The sequence below is a fragment of the Excalfactoria chinensis genome, chromosome 7, assembly GCF_039878825.1.
Source record: "Excalfactoria chinensis isolate bCotChi1 chromosome 7, bCotChi1.hap2, whole genome shotgun sequence".
Taxonomy (NCBI): Eukaryota; Metazoa; Chordata; class Aves; order Galliformes; family Phasianidae; genus Excalfactoria; species Excalfactoria chinensis.
The window spans coordinates 8,367,116-8,394,637 of NC_092831.1; the positions used below are offsets into that span (position 1 = coordinate 8,367,116).

Sequence of the window (27,522 nt, forward strand, 5' to 3'; positions counted from 1 at the left end):
TCCCAAAGTAGTCTCCAGGTCTTGGTTGTGCCAGCCGGAGCGTCAGGGCTCGAGAGCGCCGGTTCCCGGAGGTCAGTGAAAAGTCACTACAGTTCTGGGAAAGTTTCAAAGGGTGACAGAAAGCCCAAAGCATGGAGAAGCAGCACAGAGGCGCACGGTCTCAAGAGACCTTGCAAGAGAAGTTCCTGAAACCCTGAGAGCGTGTAGAATGAGAGAACCAGGCCGCTGGGAGAGAAACTGCACAAGGGTAAGGCACAGTGCAGGAGCTCTCTGCGTGGAAACATGACTTCTTTGCTGTCCAAGAGGGCTGCTAAAAGAACAGCCACAGTGGTCATTCCTGCCATGGCTAAGGTTTCATATGGACTTAAAGCTATTGCCAGAGGCAACTGCTGCATGCGAGGGCAGGACATGTCCCTGCACCTCTGAGGAGGCTCTCTGGAAGGCAGCACTCAAGTGGCAGACGTGCCTGAGGTCCTCATCAGGTGTCCCATCCAGTAACACGTATCCATATAACAGCTCACAGCTGTGACGAGCATCCAAGACTGGAGGTTTCTTTCCATTTATGGGCCTCATGTAAGCTGCTCTGAGCTCACAATAAGAATAACAAGAGGACATCACACACAGAGGGAATCCACTCATCTATTGGGGAAATGCTCCTAGCCAGCTCCCGTCCCCAAACACCATGAGACAGGTGCACTACTGACCAACCTTGAGTCCTTCAGGGGACCCTCATTACCTCCCCAGGCATAGCAATGCCCTTCCAGAATACACTTCTACTGAATGAAGGAGTGTGGAAAAGCTCAGAAAAAGAGCCATTGCTCCACACAACAGGACATACACAGCATGTCTACACACTCAATTTCATTCACCCATCCTCTTGGCTGGGGCTTGAACCCAGCACTCATCCTGATCCAGCCCAACAAGACATCTATAGGGAACACAGGTAGGAACAGTCTTTTGGTGATGCTTCACAGCTGGGTGGGTGGATTTCAGGAGGTAAGAGGCACGCAGCTTTAATAAAGAAAGGAAATAAAAAGTCAAGAGTAACAAGATCCAGAAAGGGCATGGGCTTTTGGTTGTTTTTTTTTTTGAACAAATCAACATTTATTTCAATTTAGTCCAACAGCTTGTTGAAGCACTTCTAAGTTCTTCTACTTTACATTTTGTATTTACACTGTCCTCATCCTGTGACAAAAATAACGCCACCCCAAACCCTGAAGTTCCCAGAGTTAGTGTCGCTAGCAGCAAAAGGAACAGGACTCCAAACACAAAGCAAAATCCTCCTTGATATATTTTGACAGGAGGCTTATGCATGTTTAAAAAAATAAAAATAAAAAAGGTTTTAACCCTGAACCTTTACAGAGACCTGTATGGGATGATGAGGGGGAAAACGTCATGATTAAAGCTGAACAAGAACAGCATTTGCTGGCCTTTGCAAGTACACCGTTACTTTTAGCATAAGGAACTGTGAAATGCTTAGACACCCACACAGAAGCAGACTTTTTAACTTTGATCTAAGCGATGTTGTTCTGCTAAGAGTGCTAAGGGTACCAGAGATGGTGAACGCTGCCTTTTATCCTAGTGGTGGGCACAAAAACAAAACTTAGTGCACGTGGTTTCCAAGCAGCTGTTAGTACAACACAAGCCTTATTCTTTTGTAAAGCGTCAGGGGTCAGCTTCATTCAGCAGCTCCCAAATTGAGCTACTGTAAGAACGTTGCCACATTTAATGAAGTCATTTCTCAGCCGAATGACATCATCGGACTGGATGATCTTAGAGGTCTTTTCCAACTTTAATAATTCTGTGATTGCTAAGGACAGCTCCGCTTTATGCTTGAAGCCAGCAGCCACTATGCAAAGCAAACCACCGCTGAACCTTGGGTGAGAGAGGAGGACATCTGATTATCTTATTTATATCTCCCTACCTCAAAGGAAACCTTAGCGATGTTCCCATATGATTCCTAATGGAAACAACTGAAGGGTATTTGTGACAAAACAAATTGGAATTGGAAAACCAAAAAGCAAGAACAGAACCCAAAGCTTTTTGGGGTAGGAAGAAAAACTGCATGTTGAGAAAGAAGGAATTGGTCATTAAACTTTCCAGGCACACAAAGGGCTCAGAAAGCACAGAAAACAAGCAGGAAAAAAAAAAAACCACAAACACAACTGTGTGCATCTTAGCGTCAGCTTCTTTTGCCAAATGCAGTAGCTTCCAACATTCAGCAGCTGTCTCTTGCTTTCTAGTGGTGTGCAGTTCTCTTTGGTACTTGGAGGCTGTCAGGAGCTCCGGGCAAAGAGAAAGTCTTTGTCCATTTACCAACCAATTCCAAAGGCGCTGATCTTGAATAACTTTACTAAGCAAGAATGACACAGATGTCTCGGAAAGGGGGCTTTTCTCTTAGTAAAGTTGTGGTAGGTGCAGTGGAAACCCAAGGCAATCTACATGCTTGTCAAATTGTGCCTAGGTAAGAACAGAGTCCTCCATGAACGTCTCTCATTTGTTCCCTCTTAAATTATTCAGGCTCTGACAGCCCCTGAAAAGAAAAGAATGGAACAAGGATAAGTCGTGAGTGGTGCAGGCGAGGGCGGACACCACGAAACCACCAAGAACAATGAGGTTGGGGTGCTGGACGACAGACACATGGCAGCCTCAGCCTCCGCGGCTGCTGCCCAAAGCAGCTTCCTGCACACCCTTCTCCTCCAGAGATACCAGCGGGAAATACAAGCTCACAGCAAAGGTACTGGTTGGGATGGATTGAGAGAAGTAATGAATGAAGTAAAAGCAAACAGCGGTTGGGAAATAAAACACACAGATAAGAACTGCTGGTGCTTTCAATGCTTGGCTCTTTGAACACGGCACAGGAAAACAGCTAAGCAGCTTGGAGACTTTCAAGTGCACACTCAAGACTGTCAGACTTTGGGAAGCTTTGGCTCACTCAGCTTAAGCAGGAATGCAGAACATCACTTGCTGCCCCACGTAACAGCCCATGCGATCTGTGTCCCGGTTGTCTGCAGGGCAGGGAGAGGAACTGGAAGGAACCTTCCCTGCAGCACCAGTCAGCGCATTTATCATCTATCAGTGCTGAAATCACTGCTACGCTGCATCTGCGTCAGCAGGAGAGATGGGAAATCGAGCTCTCAGAGACATCTGCTGCTCAGATCAGGAGGGCTCTGCAGCCCTCCACAGAGCTCTCAGCCCTCTTAGGCTGTGCTTTGACCCAGCCACCAGCAACCCCAGTATAGCTGCTCCTGAGGAACTGGTTTCTGGAGGGCCACAAGGAACGTCCTATGGTTTCCCAGCATCATTGCTCCTTACCAACAAGCTCCACATGGGAAAAAAACCACCACGCTACAACAGCACCACTTGCCTTCCCACTGCATTAGCGTGTGTTCACAAGTAGCTGCAAAACTGTTCTATCAAGCAAGAGAGATTATCATTACAAAATCTCGCTTCACAGCTACATCACTGTTGCTGAGCAGTGACTTCCTTTTAGCCACATCCTTCAAAACAACTAGGAAAAAAGAAATACTTTCATTTGAACACAGCAGCGAGGGTAGGCTGGTTGAACAGCAAGAGGCTCTTTGACTCTGAAAACACTTTGTCGAGTTGGGTAATCATTGACAGCAATGCACAATGCCTCATCACAGGCATCCACCCACCCCATAGTTAGCTCTCTCCAGGACAAGCGAGCACAGTGAATATTCAAGAAACTTTAGTCTTTAGGTGTTTGTCTGCAGCTTGCTTTGCTCAAGGCCCTTCTCAGAGACACACTGCCAGTTCAGATATTACAGCACTGCTCCCAGCAGCTTCAGCCCTCCCCAAACAGCCTGGGATGCTCAAATCTGAGTGACACTGAGACACAGCCAGGGAAGATGCTGCTGTCTGCTCAGCACCTGGCAGGGCCGTGCTCTGCTGTCACAGAGCTGAAGTCATTGCTGGAACACTTGCACTGCTTGCCTCCTTCCTGCCTACAGCTATGATTTTCCTTCTGCTGCCCTCCTAAGGATCACTGTTGATTAATACTTATTCTGTTTCCTAAAGAAATCTATTCAGCCTCCACATACTACAGCTGAGAGCAACGTTTGAGCATCATGTTGGTCCTCAGGGTTCAAACTACAGAAAGTATAATGAATAGCAGTCTGGAGGCACTTCAATGGTATTAGCTGTGAATCATCTTTTTACACTGTACCACTCAGATACATTTGGATCTAAAAGACATTTGCATTTCTAATTAAAACAGATTTCCATTAGTAATGAAAGAATGTCTTAAATCAGAATCCTTAGGCCATAAAAGCTAATTGCACGATGCTAAAACTGGATTTCAAAAATATACATATTATACCCCCTGCAGGATTAATTAGGCAATGTGTCTTCAAAAGAGTTCTTGAAAGTGTATTTATTCAGCATGTGGTTAAATTATACGGGGTTGTGCAACCCTTCCCATAGCCTGCCATCAAGCTGGGCCCGTGGTCTGCAGGGTGCTCAGTGTGGGCAGGGGCTGCAGCAGAGCCCAGGGCAAAGGAACATTCACGCAATACTAGGCTCTGTACCAGGCTCATCTGCAGACCTGGCTCCCAGGCTTCATCCCTTAACACGACCTGGAATATAATGTTGCAAGGCTCTAAGACTTCGGATGTGCTGAGCTGCACCAAGGCCAATGCTGGCTGCAGCACAGTCAAATAGAGACTATCAAGTCCTTATGTGACAACATGCAAAATGGGAGATGTATTTGCTCTGTTTTCCAAAAGCACCGAGCAATCAGAGTTCCCACACAGAAGTGCATCTGTAGGCACTGGGAACTGCAAGGAGGTGAGAGAGTGAGAAACCAGAGCTGCACAGGGATTTCTGCAATGTGATATTATGTACATCGCATTAGAGAAAAAGCCAATGACATATATGTAAGCTGAAGCGTATTTAATGGCTCCCTCCCCATCAAAGAGAAGCTGTTCTATTATTAACTGCTGTAATCCAGTTTGCAGGTTCCATTTCTCGTGTCATTAGGTGACATTTTCATATTTCATCCTAACTATCTGCAAGGAGCCCAGGTGATGTGTACAGCTTCCACATCCTCAGTCCAATGGGGACAGCCCGGGGCAGCAGAATCCAAAAGGAGAGATGGGATGCACTAACTACCTTTCATCCCAGGGACCAGTTGTCTTTCAGGATAATCAGCCATATCAAATGTGAACTAAAAGCAAATGGGTTGAGTTTTGGTTTGTGGTTTGACAATGGCAAAGAACATCGGCCAAGGGAGACATTTTCAGGCATATCACCTTAGGTATTTTCTAATAACTATTTACAAGTCCTCAGGTCCTGTTTATAATCTTTTTTTCCAGAAAGCTGCCTGAATTTTAGAAGTATTTTTACAGCATACTGCATTGCGTGATGCAACATTCGCAACTGAACCATTCTGCAATAGCAACTGATAGGCAGTGGCTCAACCGGCAGAGAGCTGGAGCTCCTCACCCAACCAAAAACCACTCCTGAAGAATCCTGCTGCGCTCACTGACTACTCAACAGGTTCTTCCCTTATGAGAAGAAACCAGAACTTTTGCCAAAGACCAAAATGTCTTTCACAGAGCCTGTTAACAGACGAGAAATAGACTGAAATGCAGCAGAGCTCTGCTGTGTTTGAGTAGTACGGTTATCAGTGATATTTTTAGACTCAAATGTTTTGAGTTTTCTAAGTTGGACGTGACAAATTAGCTTTCTTAACACATTCAAAAGTTTTAACAAGGTGTGTGCTGAAACGCAGCAGTTTGGGAAGAAAAAAAACAACACACCAAAACCCTTCTGGGGTCATGTGAAATTATTGCCCTTCTATTTCATCCCAGCATCCGTGCACTGAATTCCTAAACAATACATCTATCTGGATCTTACTTTATAGAAAAGCAGCATGCTTTCCACCCCATGTTCTCTGAATTAAGCAGGGAGTTACCCAAGCTATATTTTTCACAGTTATCTGCTCTTATTTTCCCTTGGAATACAGCCTCCCTTCTCCAGGCTTTTGACAAGATGAATAAAGCCTTCTGAATTCTTGTGTGTTTCTTGGCATGAATGGAAAGTTTAGGAGCTCTGCCCGAATAAAAGCAAACCCCACGTTTCTTTAAGGCTGGGCAAATTTATCACAGTTTAAAACAATGCAGCAATCTGAATAACAAGTATCCCCCCCACGCATCCAGCCCCAGAGCTGTAACTTGGAAGCTGATATCACTGTCTACTTTACTTACACGATCTGAAAGTTTCTGTACAATTGCTGTTACCTCCCATTTACAACCACATCTCAAAAGATAAGGCTGCACGATCAGCCTGAAAATGGAGACATGAAGCCAGGGGATGAGGGGGCTCCCTCATGTCCAGAGGGCTACAGTCATCCAGCAGCATGTGGAATTAGCAAAGAAGACAAATAACACTTGGATTGCTTGGGTTTTGGGAAACGATGGACACTTGGTAAAGCATCCTGAATGCTGGCTCTGATGTGGGGCACACCAGGGTTACAAGAAGTGGCTGGCAGCAAGCAGAGGAGCCCTGTGCACAGCCAGCCCTGAGAATCCCAAACCTCCTCTGCTCTTTGGTGCTTCATGTGTCACTGTAGCACAGAACCACAGAAAGACCTGAGACAACGTCCTGGCCTTAAAACACCTCTCATGAACAGATAAGATTTAACAATACTTATAGCTAAATCATCCTAAAAAGGGGTTACTGCTCCCCAGCACTGGACTGAATGCCATACTAGCCAGCTGTGCTTCCTGTTCCATTGCTTATGTCAGAGACAGTTTACTGGCCTCGAGACTTCTGCCCAAATCCCCATAGGGTCTCACTGCCACATTCAAGGTGAGAACATACACAGGTTCAGACCCATGGGTCTTCATTTACTCCATCAGATCAGCACGGGGACTGCTGGGCACTTTACACATGCTTAGCTCAGGACACTGTAGGCAGGTTGCAAGGTGGACACTGGAAAGCACAATTCCACCTTAGTTCTAGGGTGGTTTATTTTTTGCCAGCAGCATTCACCTTGCCATGCTCATCCCGCTTGCCCAGACGAGCAGTGTTTCCATCAGCTCTATTGCCCCTTTCTGCCAAAACCCAATCCAGCTCCTGACTCAGCCTGAAGAGGTGGGAGAACGTGGGGCTTGGAAGAGCTGTTCCTGCCATGGGCTCACTGGCTTTCTCTTAACAGAGCTGGAAGGAGACAGCAACAGCTCTCCCAAACCTCACAGAGCCGTTTTCTTGCAAACTTGCCAGGAGAAGAAGCCGAGCCCAAGGCTGGCGCCCACGGAGAGCCGGTACACTTGATCCTCCTGACTTTACTGAGATGCAGCTAATGAGCAACACAGCGGCTTAACCCGCAGAGTGTATCTGGAGAAGGTAACAGTTTCCTCATATTTCTCATTCAGGAAGGACCAGGAAACAAAGCAAGCTTTGGTTGACACCCTTAACTTTACTATTGTTTTCTCCTCTGCCTCATTTTTGACAGATCTGCTTTGGCCGTGCATTCCACCGCACTTTATGCAGTGTAACCATGGCTCAGGCTGAAACACTAAATAAAATATGTTCAAATTAGGAAATGTTACAGGCTCGGACATACTACTGCAGATCTCTCCCTTGCTACCACGCTGAACTAAGGTACCAGTTTCCTTAGCAAAGCTTGCAGTTTGCCCTAACACAATGTCAGCACCTTCTATAAAAAGCACCATCAGATCTCACTTTCTACCTAATGAAGAAATAACTTTCATTAAGATGCTGCTGACAGCCCTTGAAATTATGCCAGTTTGCCCAACTTCCAGTTAAGGCTCTGTTTCTGACCAGCTAGCAGAGATGTTCAAGGCAACTGGCGCAGCTCCCTTTGCTGTCCATTAGAAGGAAAGAAAGAAATCAAGAAGGGGGAAAGAAAGCAAACACAAAGAACACAGAAGGAAAAGCCAAACTCCACCCGGTGCCAGCCCTGCACAGCCATGCCGCAGAGCCGCGTGCTGATGGGAGTGTGGGGCAATGGCACTGAACTCTGCCCTCAGCTCCACAGTTAAAGGTAACCAAGCCCTGACCTTGTGACAGTTGGAGCATGCAGCTGAGCACTTGCTCCACAACAGATATTTCTCAAAGCAGAAGTCCCTCCTCTTTCCCACCGTTCCCACATCACAACTGTTTCAATGGAGCCTCAGACCAGAACCACGCAAGATAACTGAGGAGATGGTGTTAAAAGAAACAGAATTATTTTAAACTGTAGATCCTGGGCTGATTTGAGAAGAAAACTCAATGACCGTCTCTAGTTATCTGAACGCCATCAGAACCTGAACGCTCTCGTCAGCCTGCTTTCAAAGCCTGGTCTGCAATGCACAGGGCGTCCCATCACACCAGGTCATTACTTTGGGTTTGTGCATTTAGGAGATACTGCATGAAGCCTTGCTTGGCTGCTCCTGGCTGATTGAGGCCATTGGCCTGGAGGCTGTGTAAGGCTACTGCTCTTAGCTCCCCCTTTTTATGGCTGAGGACAAGTGACAGACTCTTGCTCTGAGGCACTCCTATATTAGGATTCGTATTTCTCCATACTGCAGAACAGAGAAGTAGTCCTTATTTAGTTCATGTAGGGGACTATCTGGGTCAGAGGAAAACTGGTACTAAGTGTCATCCACTTTCCCTGTATGGATCCCAATATCTCTGTACACAGACAAAGCTGACACAATCAGAACCTCTCTGTGAGAAACAGGCACAAAAGCTGGAACAAGGTCACTGCTGCTGCAAAAAACAGGAGATGATTTATACAGTAGTTTAAGTTGTCTGTCAAAATCCTTCAGAGAAATGACCAGCCACACAAAATGTATTTGTTTCATGCTCTACTCAGAACCTCTTGTTTCTTGTTGGTTTTTTTTTTTTTTTCCAGTTTAGCATTATTATTGCTATTTAGGAGATGAAGCATCCACATGACTTCCAAATTCCACAGCACAAAAAGCACCAGCCTCTGTTTGGGAGCAAAACATAGGCTCAGATGCTCAATTCCTCTCACCAAAAGTTTTCATCGGCACAACAAAACTTACATGGCTGGTGCAAATATCAAGATACATTAGGCATCTGTCACAGGAAAAAGGAGAGGCAAAGGGAAGGTCATTGATGGGGCTGCAGAGAGAATTACTTCAAGGTGTTTCATATATCCAATCTTAACACAACCAGAAGTGACCTCTCTCTACTACAAGGCTTGAGATCAGTGAGAAGTTCTAGAGAAGACACATCCCCCCAAAAGAAAGATGAACACCGACAAAGCCGGATACACAAAGCTTCAAAGGCCAGGTTGCCACTTCAGAGCATCTCCCAGTTGAATGGCAGAAGCTGCCAAGAAGAACACACTGATATTATCGTCTGAGACACACAAAACCCTCCTCAAATACAGTGTTTGGTACTTACGGAGCACTTCCACTACGGGACTGCCTTTGGTTTTCTATGACACCGTAACTTTCTGCCCATTCCAAGCTGACTACCAAGGTCACAAAAGAAATAAAGCAACCAGTGCCTCAAAACTCTTTTTGCTACTGACCCTTAAACTAGAACTGCAAACACAGTTAACGTTTCAAAAGTTGAGAGAAGAGCCAGCTGTTTCCCCTCCCCCTCCACATAGAGGCCTGGCTTTCACAGTTTAGCTCTACAACCTTTGTGTTAGCAGCTCCACAGAGGCTACCAGGTTATGTGCCTCTTCTTTCATCCCTGGCATGAAGCAGGATGTTCTCCCCCTGCTTGCAGAGATCAACATCTCACAAACCACTGTTTCAGTTCTGCTCTGGCTTGCTTTAGGTCAACAACTGGGGTAGCAGTGCTCCCACATTGCAAACGTGTGCATCGTGACATAAGTAAGCCCATCTTCATCTGCGGATCCCATCATGAAGGAAAGCCTGAAGGTTTTAAAAGAAACAACAGCCTCCAACAAAAGATGCAAGTGCTGCTGGAGACACTGATGCTTGGCCACTCAGAGATACCACATAGATCCCTCATTAAAAAACATGCACTATACAGAACAAGTTCCAGAGCCATATCAGTGTGAAGGCTGTGGGCTGGGAAGCCTTCACTCAGCCCATCTCAGCCGGGATGTTTTCAGCACAAATCAGTCTTCCTTTTATTTCCACAAGGCTCTCTCACCACCGTGCCGTTCCCACATCTCCACAAGCAGCCCTCAGCCTCAGCCCAGCGTCCCCAGCCTTTCCCACATCGCCATTCACAGAGCTGTCGACTGTGAGAAACAGATGTTCCCCAAGTGCGCTGCTCTACCCGAGCCCAAGAAAGACCGGGGAAGGGAGGGGAAGCGGGGAGAAGAAATCTCATTTAAGCAAATATTTCTGCCTGCCCCGCTGACCTTACAGTCCCTGGGTGTTTCCTACCAGCCACGATAACACGGATCCCGTCAACTTCAGCCTTCTCCCTCTCTATGCCCTGGCCCCGCTGCACGCAGAGGGGGATCCGGCTGCCTCGGGGAGGTTCGGCTACTCCGGGACTGGGGGGTCCCGGCAGCTCCTCCGCCCTTTTCCTCTATTCTATCCCTCGGAGGGGTGGCTGCCCGGGGTTCCCACCGAGCTCCCGGCCCCGACCCCCGGGGACAGCCGGACAGCCGCTTCTCCCGACCTCACCCCCCCGTCCCCACCGACCTTTGCAGGAGCAGCAGCAGCAGCACTTCGCCAAGAGCCATCCTACACCGGAGCGGGCTGGATAGCTGCGCCTGCCCGCTTTCATGCTGCCTTCGGGCTGCTCATGGCAAGGAGCCACCGGCCCACTTGGAGGAAAAAAACAAACAAACAAAACAACCTCAATGCCGAAAAATACTGGAAAGAGAACGACGCTAAGCGGCCGAGCCGTCCGCAGAGCAGCCGCTGTCCCCGCGGAGCCCGGCGCGCACCTCCGGGGGCGGAGCGGGGCCGCCCCAGCCCTGCCCTTATGCAACGGGGCGGCGGCGGGCGGAGCGCCGGCAGGCAGGGGGGCCGCGGGCGGGAGGGGTTCGGCCGCGTCCGAAGCGCGGGGATGGAGTGCGGAGCTGCCCCGGAGGAAGTTTGCTGCAGCTCTGATAGGTTACCGAGGTTTTTAAAAGGCTAAACTTATTCTTCCCCCTCCCCAAGTTCACAACTATCTTTTTTTTCCTCCCTGTCATTCCTTCAGCTTAGCCATCAACCAGCGAAAGACTTTTACAGCTGGCTGGAAGCGTTAACCAGCCTTCGTGCACAACAGCTCTGCCATGGGCTTTCTGCAGGAGGTCTGCTTGAAGCACCACAGCCCTTCTGCTCAGGGTGAGAGTCTGAGACATGGACCAACCTGCCAGAGCTTTCCTTTCAGAAGGTGCCAGCCTGTGATGTTACGGTTTCCCACCTAAAGCACAGAAAACTGGAGGTGCCAAAAGTGAACCTTACTGGAGGCAGCCAGTGGGACAGCTTGGGCAGGATGTCATAGTGGTAGCATCATGGGTTTTGCACACTTGTACTGAAAAATGAGCAAAACCAACACACTCCCAGGCATACATGTGGGAATTATTCGAGTGCAGCCCCATTGGAAGCACTGGTAACCTCAGAACCAGCAGCCTGGAGCATGCAGTATTTCCCTGCCCTTGAGCACCAGGCTGCTGATCAGCACGTGAGAATGAAGTGAACCTTCACTCTGTCTACATTTGCTGTACGTTGTGTCTTTCTTTGACTTGGGACTTTGACTATCTAGATGCACAGGCTCTGGTGCCTGCAGCAGGCAGATAATATGTCTCATGGGAAACAATGGCCACAGCAGCAAGCGGAGAAGGAAGATGTGGATGAGGAACCTACAAGGACCCCCCTACTCTTCTGCACCTCTCCTTTTCCTAAAGACCTTCACTTCTCCACCTTCTACTTCATACCACATCTCTCTCTTTCACAGTCTGCCTTTCACACCACATCCTGCCCTCTGAGCTGCTGCCTCCCACCTTGATTCAGCCTGATTTGAGCAAATAAAATAAAGGGACAACATGCTCTTCATTGGCAACCTTTAAAAGCCTTCCAAAGAAAATCTTTTAGATGCCTTGTTTAAGAAACTAGAGACACACTAAAAGTAGCATTTCAGTCCCAAGACACTTGGAAGAGCTGACTGCTGCCAGGACACAGCATCCCATGTGGGTGAAGCATCCCACAAGGGCACAGCATCCCATGTGGATGAAGCATCCCTTAAGGGACAGCATCCCATGTGGGTGAAGCATCCTACAAGGTCTCAGCATCCCACACCAGCACTGAGATATCACCAGCCTGAGCTGGCTCACATGAAACACTGCAGATATGGGAGGTTTGAGGGGTTCAGAGGGACATCTAGTGGTAAGCCCTAACCAAACCCCAGCGTTGCTTGTGGGAGACGAGAGGTTTCTGACTTCACTCAAGAAATGTTTGAGCCATCAGGCAGAAAAGAGCACATCTTAAAGATATGGTGCACATGACACTAACAGCACATGGCAATAAAACGGTGCTTAGAGGTGAAGGTTCAGTGAAAGAGTACTTATGGGCAAAGTTTGACAACCAAGTTTGTAGTCCTATTATTGCAGCCAAACTCTAAAACCTAATTAAGATGTAATTTCAGCTCTGAAAAAAAAAGAGTGGTCTGCTTAATTACAACAGAATTGAATTCATTATTCTGGGGCAAAGCAGGCTCTCTTTTTAATTGCCCAACACTAGCAATACTGTGAAGGTTATATCTGAAAAGCTTCTCTTTTCAAAATATATATCCATACGCATTTTTACTGATGAATAAATGCAATACATACAAGCAAACAAACAAACACAAAAAAGAGATGACTAAAAGATGGTTTTAATAATCACTTCATATTGATTAGTTCCTATAAAGCAGAAGAGATGCAATGCGCCCACAGCTCAACTGGCTGAGGATGACACGGCACAGGGACATGATTTAGTGGTGGGTTGTTAGAGTTGGGTTGTATTGTTAGGCTGTGGTTGGACTTGATCTTGATGGTCTTTCCTAACCTGAGCAATTCTATGATTCTGTGATGTCTGCCATCAATGCGATTGAGACCTGTGCTGAGCCCGCAGCTTGGTGTTTGGGAAGTAGAAGATCACATGGGGAAAAATAATTCTGCACAGTTCACTTGGCCTAAATGAGGGGTGAGGAGGCTCTTGCCTGGGACTAGGAAGGGTCCTTAACCTCACTTCCTGTGTTCACATTGTAATTTCAATGTTATTCTTGGACAGGATGCAATAATATCTGGCTGAGCGGCTTCTGTGTCCCCATGTCAAGTAAAACTTTCCCACTCTCACTTTAAACTAAGCCTGAGTCTCAGGAATTCTTTGGGGAAACACCTCCTGGCACCACGCTCCAAACACAGCCACTGTTATCTGCAGTGGAGTGGCTGTGAAGACGTTTGTGTCCCAACTCACCCCATGTGGAGCTGAGGCCATCAGCACTGCATCTGTGCAGTACAAAGGATGGAAGGGGAGTTGGGATGATGAGGCAGTGAGTTTTTTCTGCTCCTGAACATGGCTTCAGAAATTCCCCAGGATTGAGACACTTCTGGATGAAATCTCAGAGAGTCCACAGAAATGACTTCTGCTATCTAAGTTCTAATACTTTTAGCCAGTCCTCTCGTGGAAATTTTGGGGTGAAAGATGTGTCCATCCGTATACATTGTTCTCTCACACCTGCATCGGGGGCTTAATTTCCTTCAGTTATAAAATGAAAGATTTATTTGAGGGAAACGCAGCATGAAATACCTAGTGGTGTAATGGCTCCATCTGGGTCAATAGAAATGTGGAGAAATACGTTGGCCTGGATTGCCCTTGAGGTCTGTAATGCAGAACAGCAGTGACAACATTTCTGCCATAGTGACAGGTGCTGCTGCTTTCCCCCCATCATGCAGAGAAACAAATAACGTAATGGCTATTGGGAGCATCTGTCTGTTGCTTATTCAAGTCAGTCCCACACTGTGCTTGGGGGTGTAAAGTAATCACTGCAGAAAACCAATCCCAATGGGCACCACTATTAGGGACCAGGATGCGCTATGGCTGATTTATTTTTCTAATCCAATGAAGCTTAAGTATTATTTACACATTTCTTTTGAAAGAACAGGGTAAGAACTATCTAACAGGGAATTCAAGTCACAGATGGCAAAAGAGGAAGGTATATAGAGTTTTAAATACGCTCTTTAAATATGCGATGTAACCTGCCAAGACACAATCAGAGGTGCAAGAACATGCACGAAATGTACCTTCTTTAAGAGGTACGTTTCCTTACCAATTCCCCTAAATTTCTGAATGATTTTGGGGAAAAACGACCATTTGGTGTCTTCATTTTCTCTGCATGCAATAAAAAGATACTGGCAATTCATGTTCCCCTTAAAGTGGTCTGAAACAGGGATTACGCATCCTACACTGAGCGTCAAGAAGAGTTTTTATGGTTTGATGTTTACTCAAATGTGTGTGTCAAATATGGCTCCGTGGGTTACTGGCTTTTAGATTTAGTATTAAGAAAGCACCTCGATCGATATGTCCTGTCTGCAAATGCTACTCATAAAACCAGGTAAATGTGAACAACTGGAAGGAAGGCAGATTGGCAGAGTGAAGCAGTCCTTGCTCAACTTGCACATTTCAGTACATTATTCTTGGCTCTGTCTCCAGCCATTTTCAACAGTACTAAACATTCATTAGATTAAATCAAATGAAGCACGTTCTTTAAAAATAGTCAGGGCCTCGTTGTGCCAGTTGGAAAAAAAAACTACAGCTTTATTGAGTATTAAAACAGAGCAAATAAATTAAAAATAAATAAATAAATGGAATCATATTCCCTCCTGGCATAAAGGAGCACAACTCCAAGGAGAGGCTTTTGGCTCCTCAATGCAGCACAGTGGTAGGTAAAAAAAGAACATTCTCAACTAACTAAAACAAACAAATTAAAAAGAAATATGGACAGCCCGGCACAAACTCCATGTTGAACTGCAATGCAGGCATATGTTCAGCAAATGTCAGGATACGTCACTCCTTATGCTTCTGCTGTAGACAACAGCATGGGAATGGTTTCTGACAACTTAGTAGAGCTGCATGACCAACAAACATCTTGGCCCACCATCTGTAATGGGAAGCCCTGCAGACTCATCTGCTCTGCCAGGTGCTCCAACACAATAAAGGCCTCACCTGAGCACGACACAGAACGCACCTCTCCTGAACATCGTAAGTTCCCCCTGCTGACAGCAACATAACTCTCCATTCTAATTTACAACTCATTCATTTTCTTTCTGCACAGGAGGGAGAGTCCAAGACATAAAGACAGGTTGTTCAAACTCTTATCCACCAAAGTATCTTAAAAAGCTCAATGAATAAACAGCACCAGGCAGATAGCAGTAGAGCAGACTACAGAATAAGATGCATACACTCACTTTTGTGCAACTCTGGCTATTTCAAGAGAACCTGAAACATCTGGAGGTGTTGAAGAACCATGGAGGTGTTGCACTGAGGGATGTGGTTACTGGGCGTGGTGGGGATGAGTTGATGGTTGGACTTGGTGATCTTAGAGGTTTATTCCAACCTTATTGATTCTATGATTCCATGAACTTACAGTTGTCCCTATGGTACTCATGTAGATACATGTGGCCTTCTGCAAAGACCTGTAGGCAGGACTCCTCAGACCTTCCAGCAGAACCACCAGAGGAGATGCAGAGACGCATCCCCTCGCATACCAGTTTAACATATGGGCTCTGGAAAGTGGAGGCATGTACTGTTTTACAGCAGTACTGAGTTACTCACTGTCTGGAGAATGACAGTGGATGGTGGACACATCCCCAAAAAGCTCCTGATGAGAATAAGAAGACAAACAAACAACAACCACACAAAACCTTAAGCAAAAAAAATAATGAAATAACATTTTTAGGCAGCTTTTGTGCTCGTTTCCTGAAGCACTTATCTCCATTAAAGCAGAGATATATTGTTGGGAGTTACAGCAATAACCAGTGATGGAAGACACAAGGCACTAAAATACTGCTCTGTGGACATGTTTTGGCTCCTCTCGCACTGTGTTGGGCCTCAGTGGGGAAATCATGAGCCTATCTCAGCCCATCATGGTCTGCTTTCCAAGACAAACAGCAGCCTCACCCACTTGAGCATGACAAAGGTGAGTTGTTTCAGCAACTACAGACTACTGGTGTAACAGGAGTATTCCTGATCTGCCTGCCTCAACTTGCCTAAGGTTGTTCTGTTTAGATGCTGGAAACCACAGCTAATTTTCTCTTTAAAGGGCATTTCTCCTTCCTTACAGAAAGCTTTTTGTTTCTTTGTTTATGGTTTTGGTTTTCTTTCATTTTGTTTTTGGTAGAAGACTATTCAGTCTACTTTCCTGAGCTGTTCTGCAGTGAGCTAAGAGCCTTGTTCATCGCCCATCCTCTCGTCCACTATCCAACACAATTATGGTTCAATGCAAACAAAAAGGAATAAAAAAACTGGCACACACCGTTTACTAGTTAGAGAAGAACCTTTCTCTGTTTGGCCAGTCTGAAGGAATTGGATTGGAATTAAAACAAAATTCAATGTCAATATTGTAAAAGCCTTTATTTACTTGGGCCAAATTACTGCATCAAGTGTATTTTCTTCTTTCCTTTGTTCTAGGGTAGAAAGGGAATGTAAAATAATTCTTACCAGGCAATGTTTAGGATGGCAGGACTTTCTGCTTGGCAATACCAGATCTAAGACAAGCATAAAAGAATCCGTAAAGCTGTTATTAAACTTACGGAGGGAATAAATAATGAAGATACAGCTAACAGGCAGCATGCAGGGAGGAGAACTAAAAAAGCAGATTTAGAGCTATTTTTTATCAGATGTTATGGATTGACTGGCTAGAAAACAACCTTTCTGCTTATAAGCAGTTTAAAGCCCCCTCTGTGCACAGAATAGCAATGACTTTGTTTCTAGGATGCCAGCTGTCTGTCAGGATTTCTGCTGATGTCCTGTGCAGAAATGCTGCTCTGGGGGATATCAATGAGTGAATGTCAGTCCAGAACCAAATACTTAGAGATCCCCCTTCCTCTTGGTAACATCAGATGTTACCGAAAGCTGAACTTCTATAGATTGGTGTTTCCAGTCGCTCACTGCAAAGAGAAACCTGGTGTTTTTCTGTAAGAGGGACAAGTACGTGATGTCTTGCAGCAGTTTTTAATTCCTACATTCAGCTGACTTCTGGGTATGAAACAGCTCCACATTACATGATGTTCCATGAGCGCTCTGAATCTGAGCACCAGCTGCCCTGCCAAAACCCATTGTTGCCTTTTCTGTCTCTCCCAGGTGCTGCGCCTTACCCCGTGCCAATAGAAATGTTTGTGCAGCCTCACAGTGAAACTGAGCTGCAAAAGGATCCAGGTTAAAATTAACCTAAGATGGAAAAAAAAAAAAAAAAAAAAGAAAAAGAAAAAGAAAAAGAAAAAGAAAAAGAAAAAAAACCAAAAAGTTAACTTTAACCCAGATCAGTTCTTTGATCTGCCTTGGTACTCCAGCTGTTATTAGGAAGAATTTACTGCAAGAGCCTCGGGGTACATGACAGATGCATCACCTGTGCTGTCTCTTAGTTTCAGTGCTCCCACTCACCATGGCAGATGCTGACTGCTCAGGCAGGAATGGTATACATGTCTGATGCTCCAAGAGATTCAGTCTCCCTATGAAATAGGTGCTTTCACTCAGCAGGGAGGAGCCCCCAGTGCTGCTGCTCTCAGGCCCATCTCCGGTGCCTGCATGTCCCTTTGCATGTGTTTTGATGGCTGATGAGTGTGCACTTTTGCAGCTTTGCATGCAGAAAGACACTTCTTCGCATAGAAGGAAAAGCTATAGCAGGCTGAACACTGTATAGTTCCCAGGTGAAGTCAATGTGCGAAGCAGTTCTTCTATGGTGCAGCAGCACATCTGCATGGCACAACTACTGGTCTGAGCAGATGTGCAATGGCCATGAAGACCACTGGGGTGAAAAGAGTGCCCTTCCTCTGCCATCTAAGCTTTTTCACAGCTTAGAAAAGTCTTCCTCAGCAGCAAGAGCACTTTGATTCCTTCACACTGCATGAAACTTAATCTGTATTTTGCAGTCAGTGGAAAGAAAAATGTTCTTATTTCACTGAGTGAGAGACCTGCAGAGTTAATTAATTCTTCAGTGCTTTTCTGAAGAATGACATTTGGCTCTTAAGGCTGGATTCTGTTCTCTGATGCCCAACTGCAATTCCCACAGATTTCCAAGGAAACTGGGTATATATTCCTTGGCAAAATGCAACTGTTAACTTAAAAATCTGAAGATATGTGAAATCTGCAGAAAAAGCGAAGAGCTGGGTACAGTCTGGAAGGACCATAGAATACCTGAAATACCTAAACTTACTGTTTAAAAATGATCCATGGGAAAGCAATATCTCGAGTTGAAAGATTTCAGTCTTCCTTCCTAATCTAGAAGATAGAATAATGCTTTTGGAATATAAACACTGGGTTCTACTATCTAACTTTAGATCCCTTTGGCTTGCAAAAGGAAAGGGCAACAAAAATGTTTAATGTGGCATTAGACAGCTAAATGCTCTTGGTGCTAAACATGGAGAACCAGGCCCATTTTATGAACGTGGGAACCACCAGCAAATATGAGTTACAATGTGTCGCTGAAAAGACAGAATCAAGGTGTTTCTTTGTTGTTCTTCTTTGTTTGTTTGTTTTTCTAATGGACAAGCCTTGGATAGAATGTTACTACTGCTTCTGTTTGACTGCACGCCTTTAGAGAGACTAGAGGCTATCCCAACCTTCACTGCAACGTGCAAGCAATTATCACAAATGGACTTTGCCTGCCTTAAAGAACAGAAAAATGCCATTCTGGAGTTAAAGCAAGGCAGCATTTGCAAGAGGAGGTAATATCTTTTACTGGACCAATTAATATGAATGGAAAAATTATATCTGCACTTACATAAATAACCTTCTGGCATTGACTATTAGATTCATCACAGCGACAATAATATTAACTCTACTTTCTAGAATTTGGGATTAATCTGAACTAAGCAAAGCTGATGTGAGTTTGGGATCTTCTTGCAAAATGTGTGACCTGGGAATAACTGCTCTGACAAAATGCGTGTGTAAATGACAAGAGAATCAGGCTTCTTGTGTCAGCATCAATATATCAAATCTGTGCAGTGTGCCGAAGCAGATATACAGAAACATAATTTCAACTACTTGAAATACATTATTTAATATGCATGTGCTTTGCATTTCAGTTTGCCTAGCTCTGCCTCAGACTGGTCAGGGAAAGGGGATTTTTAGCAATGCTAGTTCAAGTCAAAACACACTCATAAAATATGTGTTTAAGATTAACAGCGGAAGGATCAGCTCAGCAGTGTGAAGGCCTTGCAAGGTGTAAATACTGCATTGAGGAATAATCCCTTTAACTGTCTGGAAGCTGAAAGAATCACACTTTTGGGCAGTCTGAAATGAGATTTGCACTCATCATTAGTATCTGCATCACTGCAATTCTCACAAGTATGGGCTATAGGCGGCTCAGCCTTTGTGTTGATGCTACAGAAGGCACAGCTACACTCTGAAGTTGAGTCAGTATGAACCCAGAACCAGCAGTCTTTATTTTTCCCTCCTGCTTAAATTTTAAACAGTTCAGGGCAAGAGACCAGGGAATAGGTTACAGCACATTCAGCGAGGCAGAAGAGGGACATAAGAATGAATGGTGGCTCATTGAAGCTGGTTACGCAGCAGAAAGCCTAGGCAAACAACCCAGATCCCACTCTTCCCCCACAGCCCCAGATGGATTACGGTCCAACGCCCCTCTGCGAACCTGCTAAATTTAGCCTGGCCCCAGAGGAAACACAAGACACAAGCCGTCCACATGCTCCCGTCGCTCTTGCAGCAGAGGCGGCCGATGACCTTCCTGTTGGCTCTCTGGGCCAAGCGCTCCAGAACAACTCCCCCATTCCCACTGCGCTGCATGGATCTCAAGACACATGACCAAATGCAGAGGAAACAGATTCTGCTCAAGGAGCTATATTTATACCCTTCCTGTGGGCTGCTTGTTTTTCACTAGTGGGGCAGAGACAAGGAGATATTATGGCTGCTGGCTTCATGTCAGAGTGAGCACAAACCTCATGCTGCAAACCAAACTCTACTCCACCCACTTGCTTGGGTGCCTGCGATGAGCTCGGGCACCACCGTTCATAGAAACAGAATGCGTCTATAAGGTCTCTGGGCAGCTCACAAAAAGAAACAAACATCAGTTTCAGACCATTCTCAATAAGTGATCCCTCTCTTGGATAACTATTAAAATATTATTAATATTAAAATACCCGATCTGACTTAGTTTCCTGAACCTCAGGGGCACACAGCAGGAGCCTGGGTCCTTTCTCAGTACAACTACTGCTCAGGCTCGATCAGTGCTTCTCATGGAGTCCCTTTCAAAGGCCCCTCTCTTTGCTCTGACCCTGCTCAAGTAAGAGGAGGCAGAGCACAGATGTTTTATGAAAGGACACATGCTGAGATCACATGGAAAACTGGGGAACAGGCAAGTTTTTCCTCACTTAGGATCCTTCTGATGGGAGATTCCTCTGGTTTTCCCCAGGCAATATGGATGCTGCACAGCCCAGATTACCCCCAGCAAGGGGTCCTGCTTAATGAGCCAAAAGAGTATTTACTTGGTGGAACTACTATTGTCTTTTGTGATGTCACAACAGCTGGACATCAATATGTGAACAACAGAAATTAAAGATTCCCTTTCCAGTGCATCTTTGAAGACAAGGTGGGAAAACGGGACCAGTGCAATCTCACCTCTGCACATGTACACACAGTTGGAACTACTCCCAGGTTATTCTCTCAGATGGATCGTTTGCCAGGAGAAGGATGTGCACCCCCCCACACCCTCAAACATCATCTAAGAATCTAGGTCACCTGCTACATTTGCAACCACACAGCCAGGGAAGGAGGTTTATGCACGGCCCAGCCCTTGGAAAGATGGCTGGGAAGCCAGGCAGGAGAGCCAGGAGGCCGCAGAGAAATTCTGACCCCAGTCATCCCCAGAGGCTGTGGGAGGAAATGTGGTGCTGAGTCTGGGAGGGACTCATAAGAGCTGCTTTCCCTCTCTCCCTTCCCTAAAGTTCCAGCTCGCGATGGGAATACCGAGTGTGCTCAGCCTGCTGAACATCCCACCCTAAACTGGCCAAGCCACTATCTCTCCATATAACACAAATGCTGAAATAAGTAACCATACCCCTTCCAAAAACTGCTTCGCCAAAAAGCCAACAGACATATCTACAGGAAACAAACGACTCTTCATCCTGAAAAGGAATATAATTGCTTTTGGACATATCCATCTCATGAGCAGCACTCAGTGCAGTGCTGACAGGAGCTTCGTGGCTGCGATATACCATGGCCATCTCCATGGCAGCAATATACCATAGCCATCTCCTCCTGCAGAGAGAAGCACTTAACCCTCTGAAACACAAACATTTCTATCTTCCTACAGACCCACACAGAGTTCAGTTCCTGCACTTCACTTTTGCTGAGGCTTTATCTGCTTTCCCTGCTAGCTTTTCTTGGTTTTTAGTTGGCTGACTAACTTGATTCTAAAAGCAGAACGATTTCTTGTCCTGATAGGCAGCAATTCTACCCCACACTCAGTCAAAGTCTAGGATGCTGGTGCCAGTATGTTAATGAAGAGGTACAAGTGATCGATATATTACCTGCTACCAGGAAACCCAATTTTCTGAAAGCCTCCTAGCCAAATTAAGCACAGGTCCCAAAGGTACTGTAAGCTATGCATTAGAGCACTGAGCACGAGTTGCACAATAATAAAGCTGTCAGACCTCTGCCACACAGGAGTGCCAGTTCAGGTGCCCCGACCTTTATGCAATATCAGCTACTGAATTGTGTCCAGTTTAAGGTTGTACTCTGCCTGTTTGCTGTACTCCCCAAGCTGCTTTTAGTACATGCACAGTGAGGGTGACCTGTGACAGGGATGGATGAAAGAGCAGGAAAAGCAGATGGCTGGGTCCCATATTAATAAGCAGAATCAGTCCCAAGACACACTGATGTGTCCAAACATCTAACCCTTCTGGTAGGACTTTTGTGACTCAGAAGGTGTGGATTGTAGCTCTGTCTGTATCACTGTCAAATTTCCCCCCAGTTTCTCTGCCAGACCAAGTGCTGAATTCTTTGACATTCCCAATGAGTGCAGCTGACTGCAGCATTTGAAACCCCAGCCCCATTTTTTCCTCTCCCAGTACAAAATACAGCACGGCCACTGTATATCAAAACTTGGGGTTAAGCTGACTGGGGATTAGGTGGATAAAGTTTTACCCCCTGTCAGAAAGGGAAGCAAAGGCAAAGTAAACAAGAAAATTTGCAGGCCTTCTCTCTTTTAAACAAACACTCCTGTGTTTAAAATAATAAAAATCCTCTGAAAAAAAGCAAAGCAACTTCCCCCAAAATAGCCTTTCCTGTTTTATCATAGCATTCATCTAAATTGTACTTCTCCAAAAAAAACTGTTCCAGGTAGAGCACTGGAGGACTTTGGCTTTGATTAGATAACAGTGCAGCTGAAGCAATAAGTGCAGTTGACTTCACTGGTACCTGATATGTCCTAAACAAATCAACGTGGTTGAAGCTTAGCTTTAAATATCTAGCAATGCCATATTAAGAAAAAAAAAGGTAAGGAAATGAAAACACCATGTCACTCTGTCATGGTTTTATACATAAACCTGTGACACACTCACAAGCCATCAGATCATGGCTCCAACAGCCTGAATACGACCTGCCTCCATGGCTTGCTGCTGCTGAGACTCCCTGTGGACTTGTATATTCTTGATGTACTAATATACAGGTAAAAGTTCTGGCAGAACTAAAGTCGTAGCAATATGAATGTCCCTATTTACTCATTCTCTCAGGCTTCACTTGGTCTACCTCTTCAAAGCAACAAAACCCAAATCTCATCACCCATATTGCCAATGGTAGTTAAATACTTGCTTATTTTTTATTATTTTGGAGCTAGAATCACAGAATCATAAAATCACCAAGGTTGGAAAAAACCTCCAAGGCCATCCAGCCCAACCTTCCACCTATCACCAATATTTCCCCACTAAACCATGTCCCTCAGTACAAAATCTAAACATTTCTTGAACCCCCAGGGTTGGTGACTCCACCACCTCCCTGGTCAGCCCATTCCAATGCCTTACCACTCTTATGGAGTTTTTCCTAATGTCCAAACTGAGTCTTTTCTGGTGCAACTTGAGGCTGTTCCCTCCAGTCCTATCACTAGTTACACAGGAGAGGAAGCCAACTTCACTATAACCTCCCTTCAGGTAGTCATAGAGAGCTATAAGATCTCCCCTGAGCCTTCTCTTCTCCAGACTAAATAATCGCATTTCCCTCAGCTCTTCCTGATAAGGCTGGTGCTCCAGACCCCTCACGAGCTGGATAATGGAGTCCAGGAGAAAGTGTTAAGAATGGGCATTATATAGGTATCTGACTTCTTCCATGGGATGACTATGAGACAGAAAAAAATACAGTATCCAAGGATCAAAAGATAATAGTAGATATGGGAGTGAGGTATCACCAAGCTTTCCAGCACCAGAACAGCCTCTGCCCACTAAGGGAGAAAGGAGCAAATTGGTGGGAAGAAGCTGTAAACACCCATGAAAGTGAAGCCAAACAGCCATTGTTGGAGAGAGGTGGAAGACAAAGGAGAGAAAAAAACCCACACAACAAAACATAAAGGCCACCTGGTTGAAACAACAAAGCAGTCTGGAGTTCTCTCATCCTTCTTTTTTCATTCCTTTCAACACTGCATGGAGTCACACCCATCTCTGTCTTAGAATTATATATTATTATTATTATTATTATTATTATTATTAATTTATTTCAGGTGTATTGTGGTAGAGCAGTAGCCCAAAGCTGGGTCCTGGCAGCACACGCTGCTGGCCCACAGAGGGCTGCTATGTTACACAATGTTGGTTAGCCGACTGGTTTCCAGCAGCTCTGCCGTAATTGAAAAGGAGTGAAAATGCAGTAAGAGCTCTCCTGATGGGATTGTTCTACATAAGCCATGTCCTCAACTTGTAGCAAGGATACCATGAAGCATCAAAAGCCAGCAGGAGAGGTTCATCTGACCTCTTTTGAATGACTATACAGTGAAAATGTGACTCTGAACATCCCTGTTGGAACAGTTCTAGCAATAGTACTAGGAACAGGGGTGAGAGTCTGTTTGCTTGTTTCTTTTTAATTTAAATACTGCATTTTTATACTGACACTGAGAACCTGAAGATTGCTTGTTTAATGAAAACCCCTGTTTATGTGCCAGTTAAATCAACTGTTACCTAATAAAATGTTTCCTTTAGTTTGAAGCCTTACAAGCAGTTTAATCGACTGCTCTTAATTAAGGCTTTCAAAGGCAAAACCAATTTCTCAGCCACCACAAGGACAACTGAAGGTTTCAAGCGTGCACTACGACTTCTGAGTCATCCTCACACAGCTTTCCCAAGAAATCAGGAATCATTACCATAGAATATGTTTTGCAACAAAGATTGTTTAAAACACAAAAGAAAATGTGCATGAGCCAATGCAGATCACAATTTAATACTCCACAGGAACAGGGGCATAATAAAAGCAGCCCAGGTTCTTCTTCCCTACTGAGATTCAAGATGTTCCTACAAACCAAGACATGGGAAGAAACAATGATGATTTTTCCTAAGTAGTTACTCTTCTGAGGCCAGGGTCTGGAGAAAAGAGACTTCCAACCCCAACAAGAGCCACATTACTCTCACTGGCTTTGCATGCTAATCCATTTATTCATCTGCTCTTTCCCACAAGGAATGGTCACAAAAATGCAGGTTTCAGGGTAACTTCATTTTCATTGATGCTATTCTTCTCACCGGACTCTATGTATCCTTCCTCTGCTTCTTTCTTTTACAGCTCAGCATGCAAACACCCTCTGTCCCCTGAGCAGCACTGAAACCACTGGCCCTACTGACCAAAGTCTAATGGTATCACAGTTGATGAACTCAGGCCAACAGCTGGGAAGTTGCTCACCCTGCTAACAGACACCTTGTGAGGCCTATGTTCCCCATACAGCTGGAAGACACCCAACCATTGCTCAATTTGCTGTTGCAAGGACCGACCACTGCCACCAAAGCCCTGCTGTTAAGTGGCCGTCTGCCTAAGCAGCAAGATGTTTGCATAGCATCTTAAAACAATGTGTTCCTCATATTCTCAAGACAGATGGACCAGACACAAGCAACCCACAGGCAGGATCTGGTTTGGGGCCCTGAGTGGGGTCCCTTCGCATATCATCAGCCTAAACCTAGTCCCATAAAGCCCTACTGTTTTAATGCCTTTTTAATTCAGTGATGGAAATTGCTTAACATGTCTGTAAGAAGTAGCTTTTGAATTAAAGTGGGACTTTGATTTTACAGCAAAAATGCTGAGTGAGTGGACAAGAGCTGTAGGATCAAGGTTTTATCCAAAGGTTTCATGGGCCAAGTACAAATATGGAATCGCTCAGTTGAAGCTAGTAGGCTGATACCAGGAATACGCCAGTGTGCTTAATGAATATTGACTAGGTCATTAGGTTGCTTTCCATCCGTGCAGATTTCTCTCTTAATTTGAAATTTATAGTTTAATACCTTTGAGCTCAATTATAGAGTAAAAGAGACAGGAATAAAAGTCACAGTTTTCCTGTAATTAGCCCCATGAGACAGTTCAAACAGAGCTTCATTCCTAGTGCCACAGGTCTTTCTTTTTCCTTCCAAGGGAATGCCAGTCATGAAAAAATACACGTAAGTTTTCAAATACAGTAACAGAGACTGCAGACCAGTTCTTTATTACTCAGTCATCCATAAAATATTTATGTAAGGTGAATCCCAGAAACCTGTTTGCCCTTTTACAGAGGGTAATTGCAAACACTGTTAGATATCTGGAAAGCAAGAACAGACAGGGCTCTATGGGGCTCTGAGCTGTAGTCAAGTCATGAAAAAACTAAGTGTGTATCCTCTACAGGAACACAGCCAGAAGCGGGACGGAAGGCTGGGAGACTGATCCTTGACGTCTCTGCACTTTCACTGAACAACTGCATGAGAAACCTGCAAAGACACTTCATTATGAAACATAGGAAGGAAGCGTTCTGTTTGGGGTTTGTTCTCGTACGTTTGCATCAACTTTTTTTCTTTTGTAAGATTTTATGGAACTGTTTTTAAAGAAATAGTGTAAAAAATAAATAAATAGAAAGAGAACTGGAGCACATATTCAGTAGTGAACTCTGATTTTATATGTCCAGTGGCTTTCATGGATAGCATTCTGTTCAGGTGTTGATGGTTCAGGTGCTTCTTTTCTCTCTCGTTTTAGGGATGGTAAGTACCTTTGTTGAGTCTATGTTCACAAGCCTGTTTTATGTCTATGGTTTACAGTAATTCATTTAGGACAGAACAGCAGTTTATCATTTTGCACCAAGAAGATGCAACTATTTTAAAGTATTTGTCACAACTCTGTATTGCTTACATCAAAGCTGGCAAATTTTACCAAATGCTACCTTTTAAGTACAGCTATTTTCTATTCTTGAAATTGCAGTGTTTGTAAAGCAAAGAATAGTATGTCTTGGTAACTGCAAGCAAAATCCAGCATATTCCAAAGCTGTATGTCTTTATGTATTTGAAATAGATGTGGGAAGACTACTTGGTGTTCAGATTAGATTTGTCAGCCTTTGCCCTGTGTTGTAGGGCAAGACCACACATTTTGGAAGTTTAGACTGAGGGGTTCATAATCCAAACCATGCCAAAAGATACTGGAAACAGAGATGGGCACGAGTCTGAATAGCCAGAAGCCACGTATGATGCTAATCCTTGCAGCACCTCATGAGACTAGCAGGCTCCAGAGGCTCACGCAGTTCTCATTTCACACTTACTCCCCTTTCTTTATTCCCAGCATCTGTTTATTCAGTTTAAACAATTTCCTGTTCTCCCAATAGAGGGACAGCTGATTAGACCCAGAAGAACCTATTTGCTGTACAGCAGCCAAAACTGTAAGCTGGACAGTTATTTTTATAATGTCTAGCATCACTTCTGGAGATCCCATCAGTGCTGAAGCTCCCCGATACAGGTTTGGCATGTGCAGGAAGAAAACAGAGGCTGCAGGGGAAGGAGACGGGAGGTAGTAAAGGCCATGAACACGTGGCTGGAGCAGCCCCAGACTGACTGCACCTGCCAGGAGGAGCATGTGAGCCAGCTCAGTGAGCTAGCAGGAAGACATGCCCTGTGGCCTGGCTGGGCTGTGCTCAGGCAGCCTGATTCCCCCACCACCCTGCCTTCATCCTCCTTGGGACTGCCAGCTTCCCTGTACGCTGTGCCATGTGGCCTTTCACAGTGTCCTCCAGTGTCCTGAGCCATGGCCTGCACCCAGCTGACACATTCCTGTGCTTCCTGTGAGTCACACCACGCTGGGCTCTGCCAGGCTGAATTTCAGCTTCACCTGTTTACTGTAATCTGAACAGAGGTGCAGCTGGGGTTCCCAGAGCTCTGCATGGTCATTGGAGAAGCCAGTGGCCATGCCA

The 27,522-nt window shown here is 45.2% G+C and overlaps 1 protein-coding gene across 12 annotated transcripts in view; it reads right to left on the reverse strand.

The window, feature by feature from the left end:
* The window catches only part of KALRN (kalirin RhoGEF kinase), a 435,213-nt gene that overhangs the window by 48,936 nt on the left and 358,755 nt on the right, over positions 1-27,522 (reverse strand). Inside the window, exon 1 of one of the 12 annotated variants that reach the window (XM_072341572.1) lies at positions 10,632-10,874. The exons of 7 other annotated variants lie outside the window; for them this stretch is intronic. In XM_072341572.1, coding sequence (XP_072197673.1) covers positions 10,632-10,716 — 85 coding nt within the window. In that variant the 5' untranslated portion in view covers positions 10,717-10,874. Of the gene's footprint in view, positions 1-1,053; positions 2,534-10,631; positions 10,895-27,522 lie in introns of those variants that run through there. 4 more of the 12 variants (XM_072341571.1, XM_072341574.1, XM_072341569.1 and 1 more) reach the window with 4 other exon arrangements.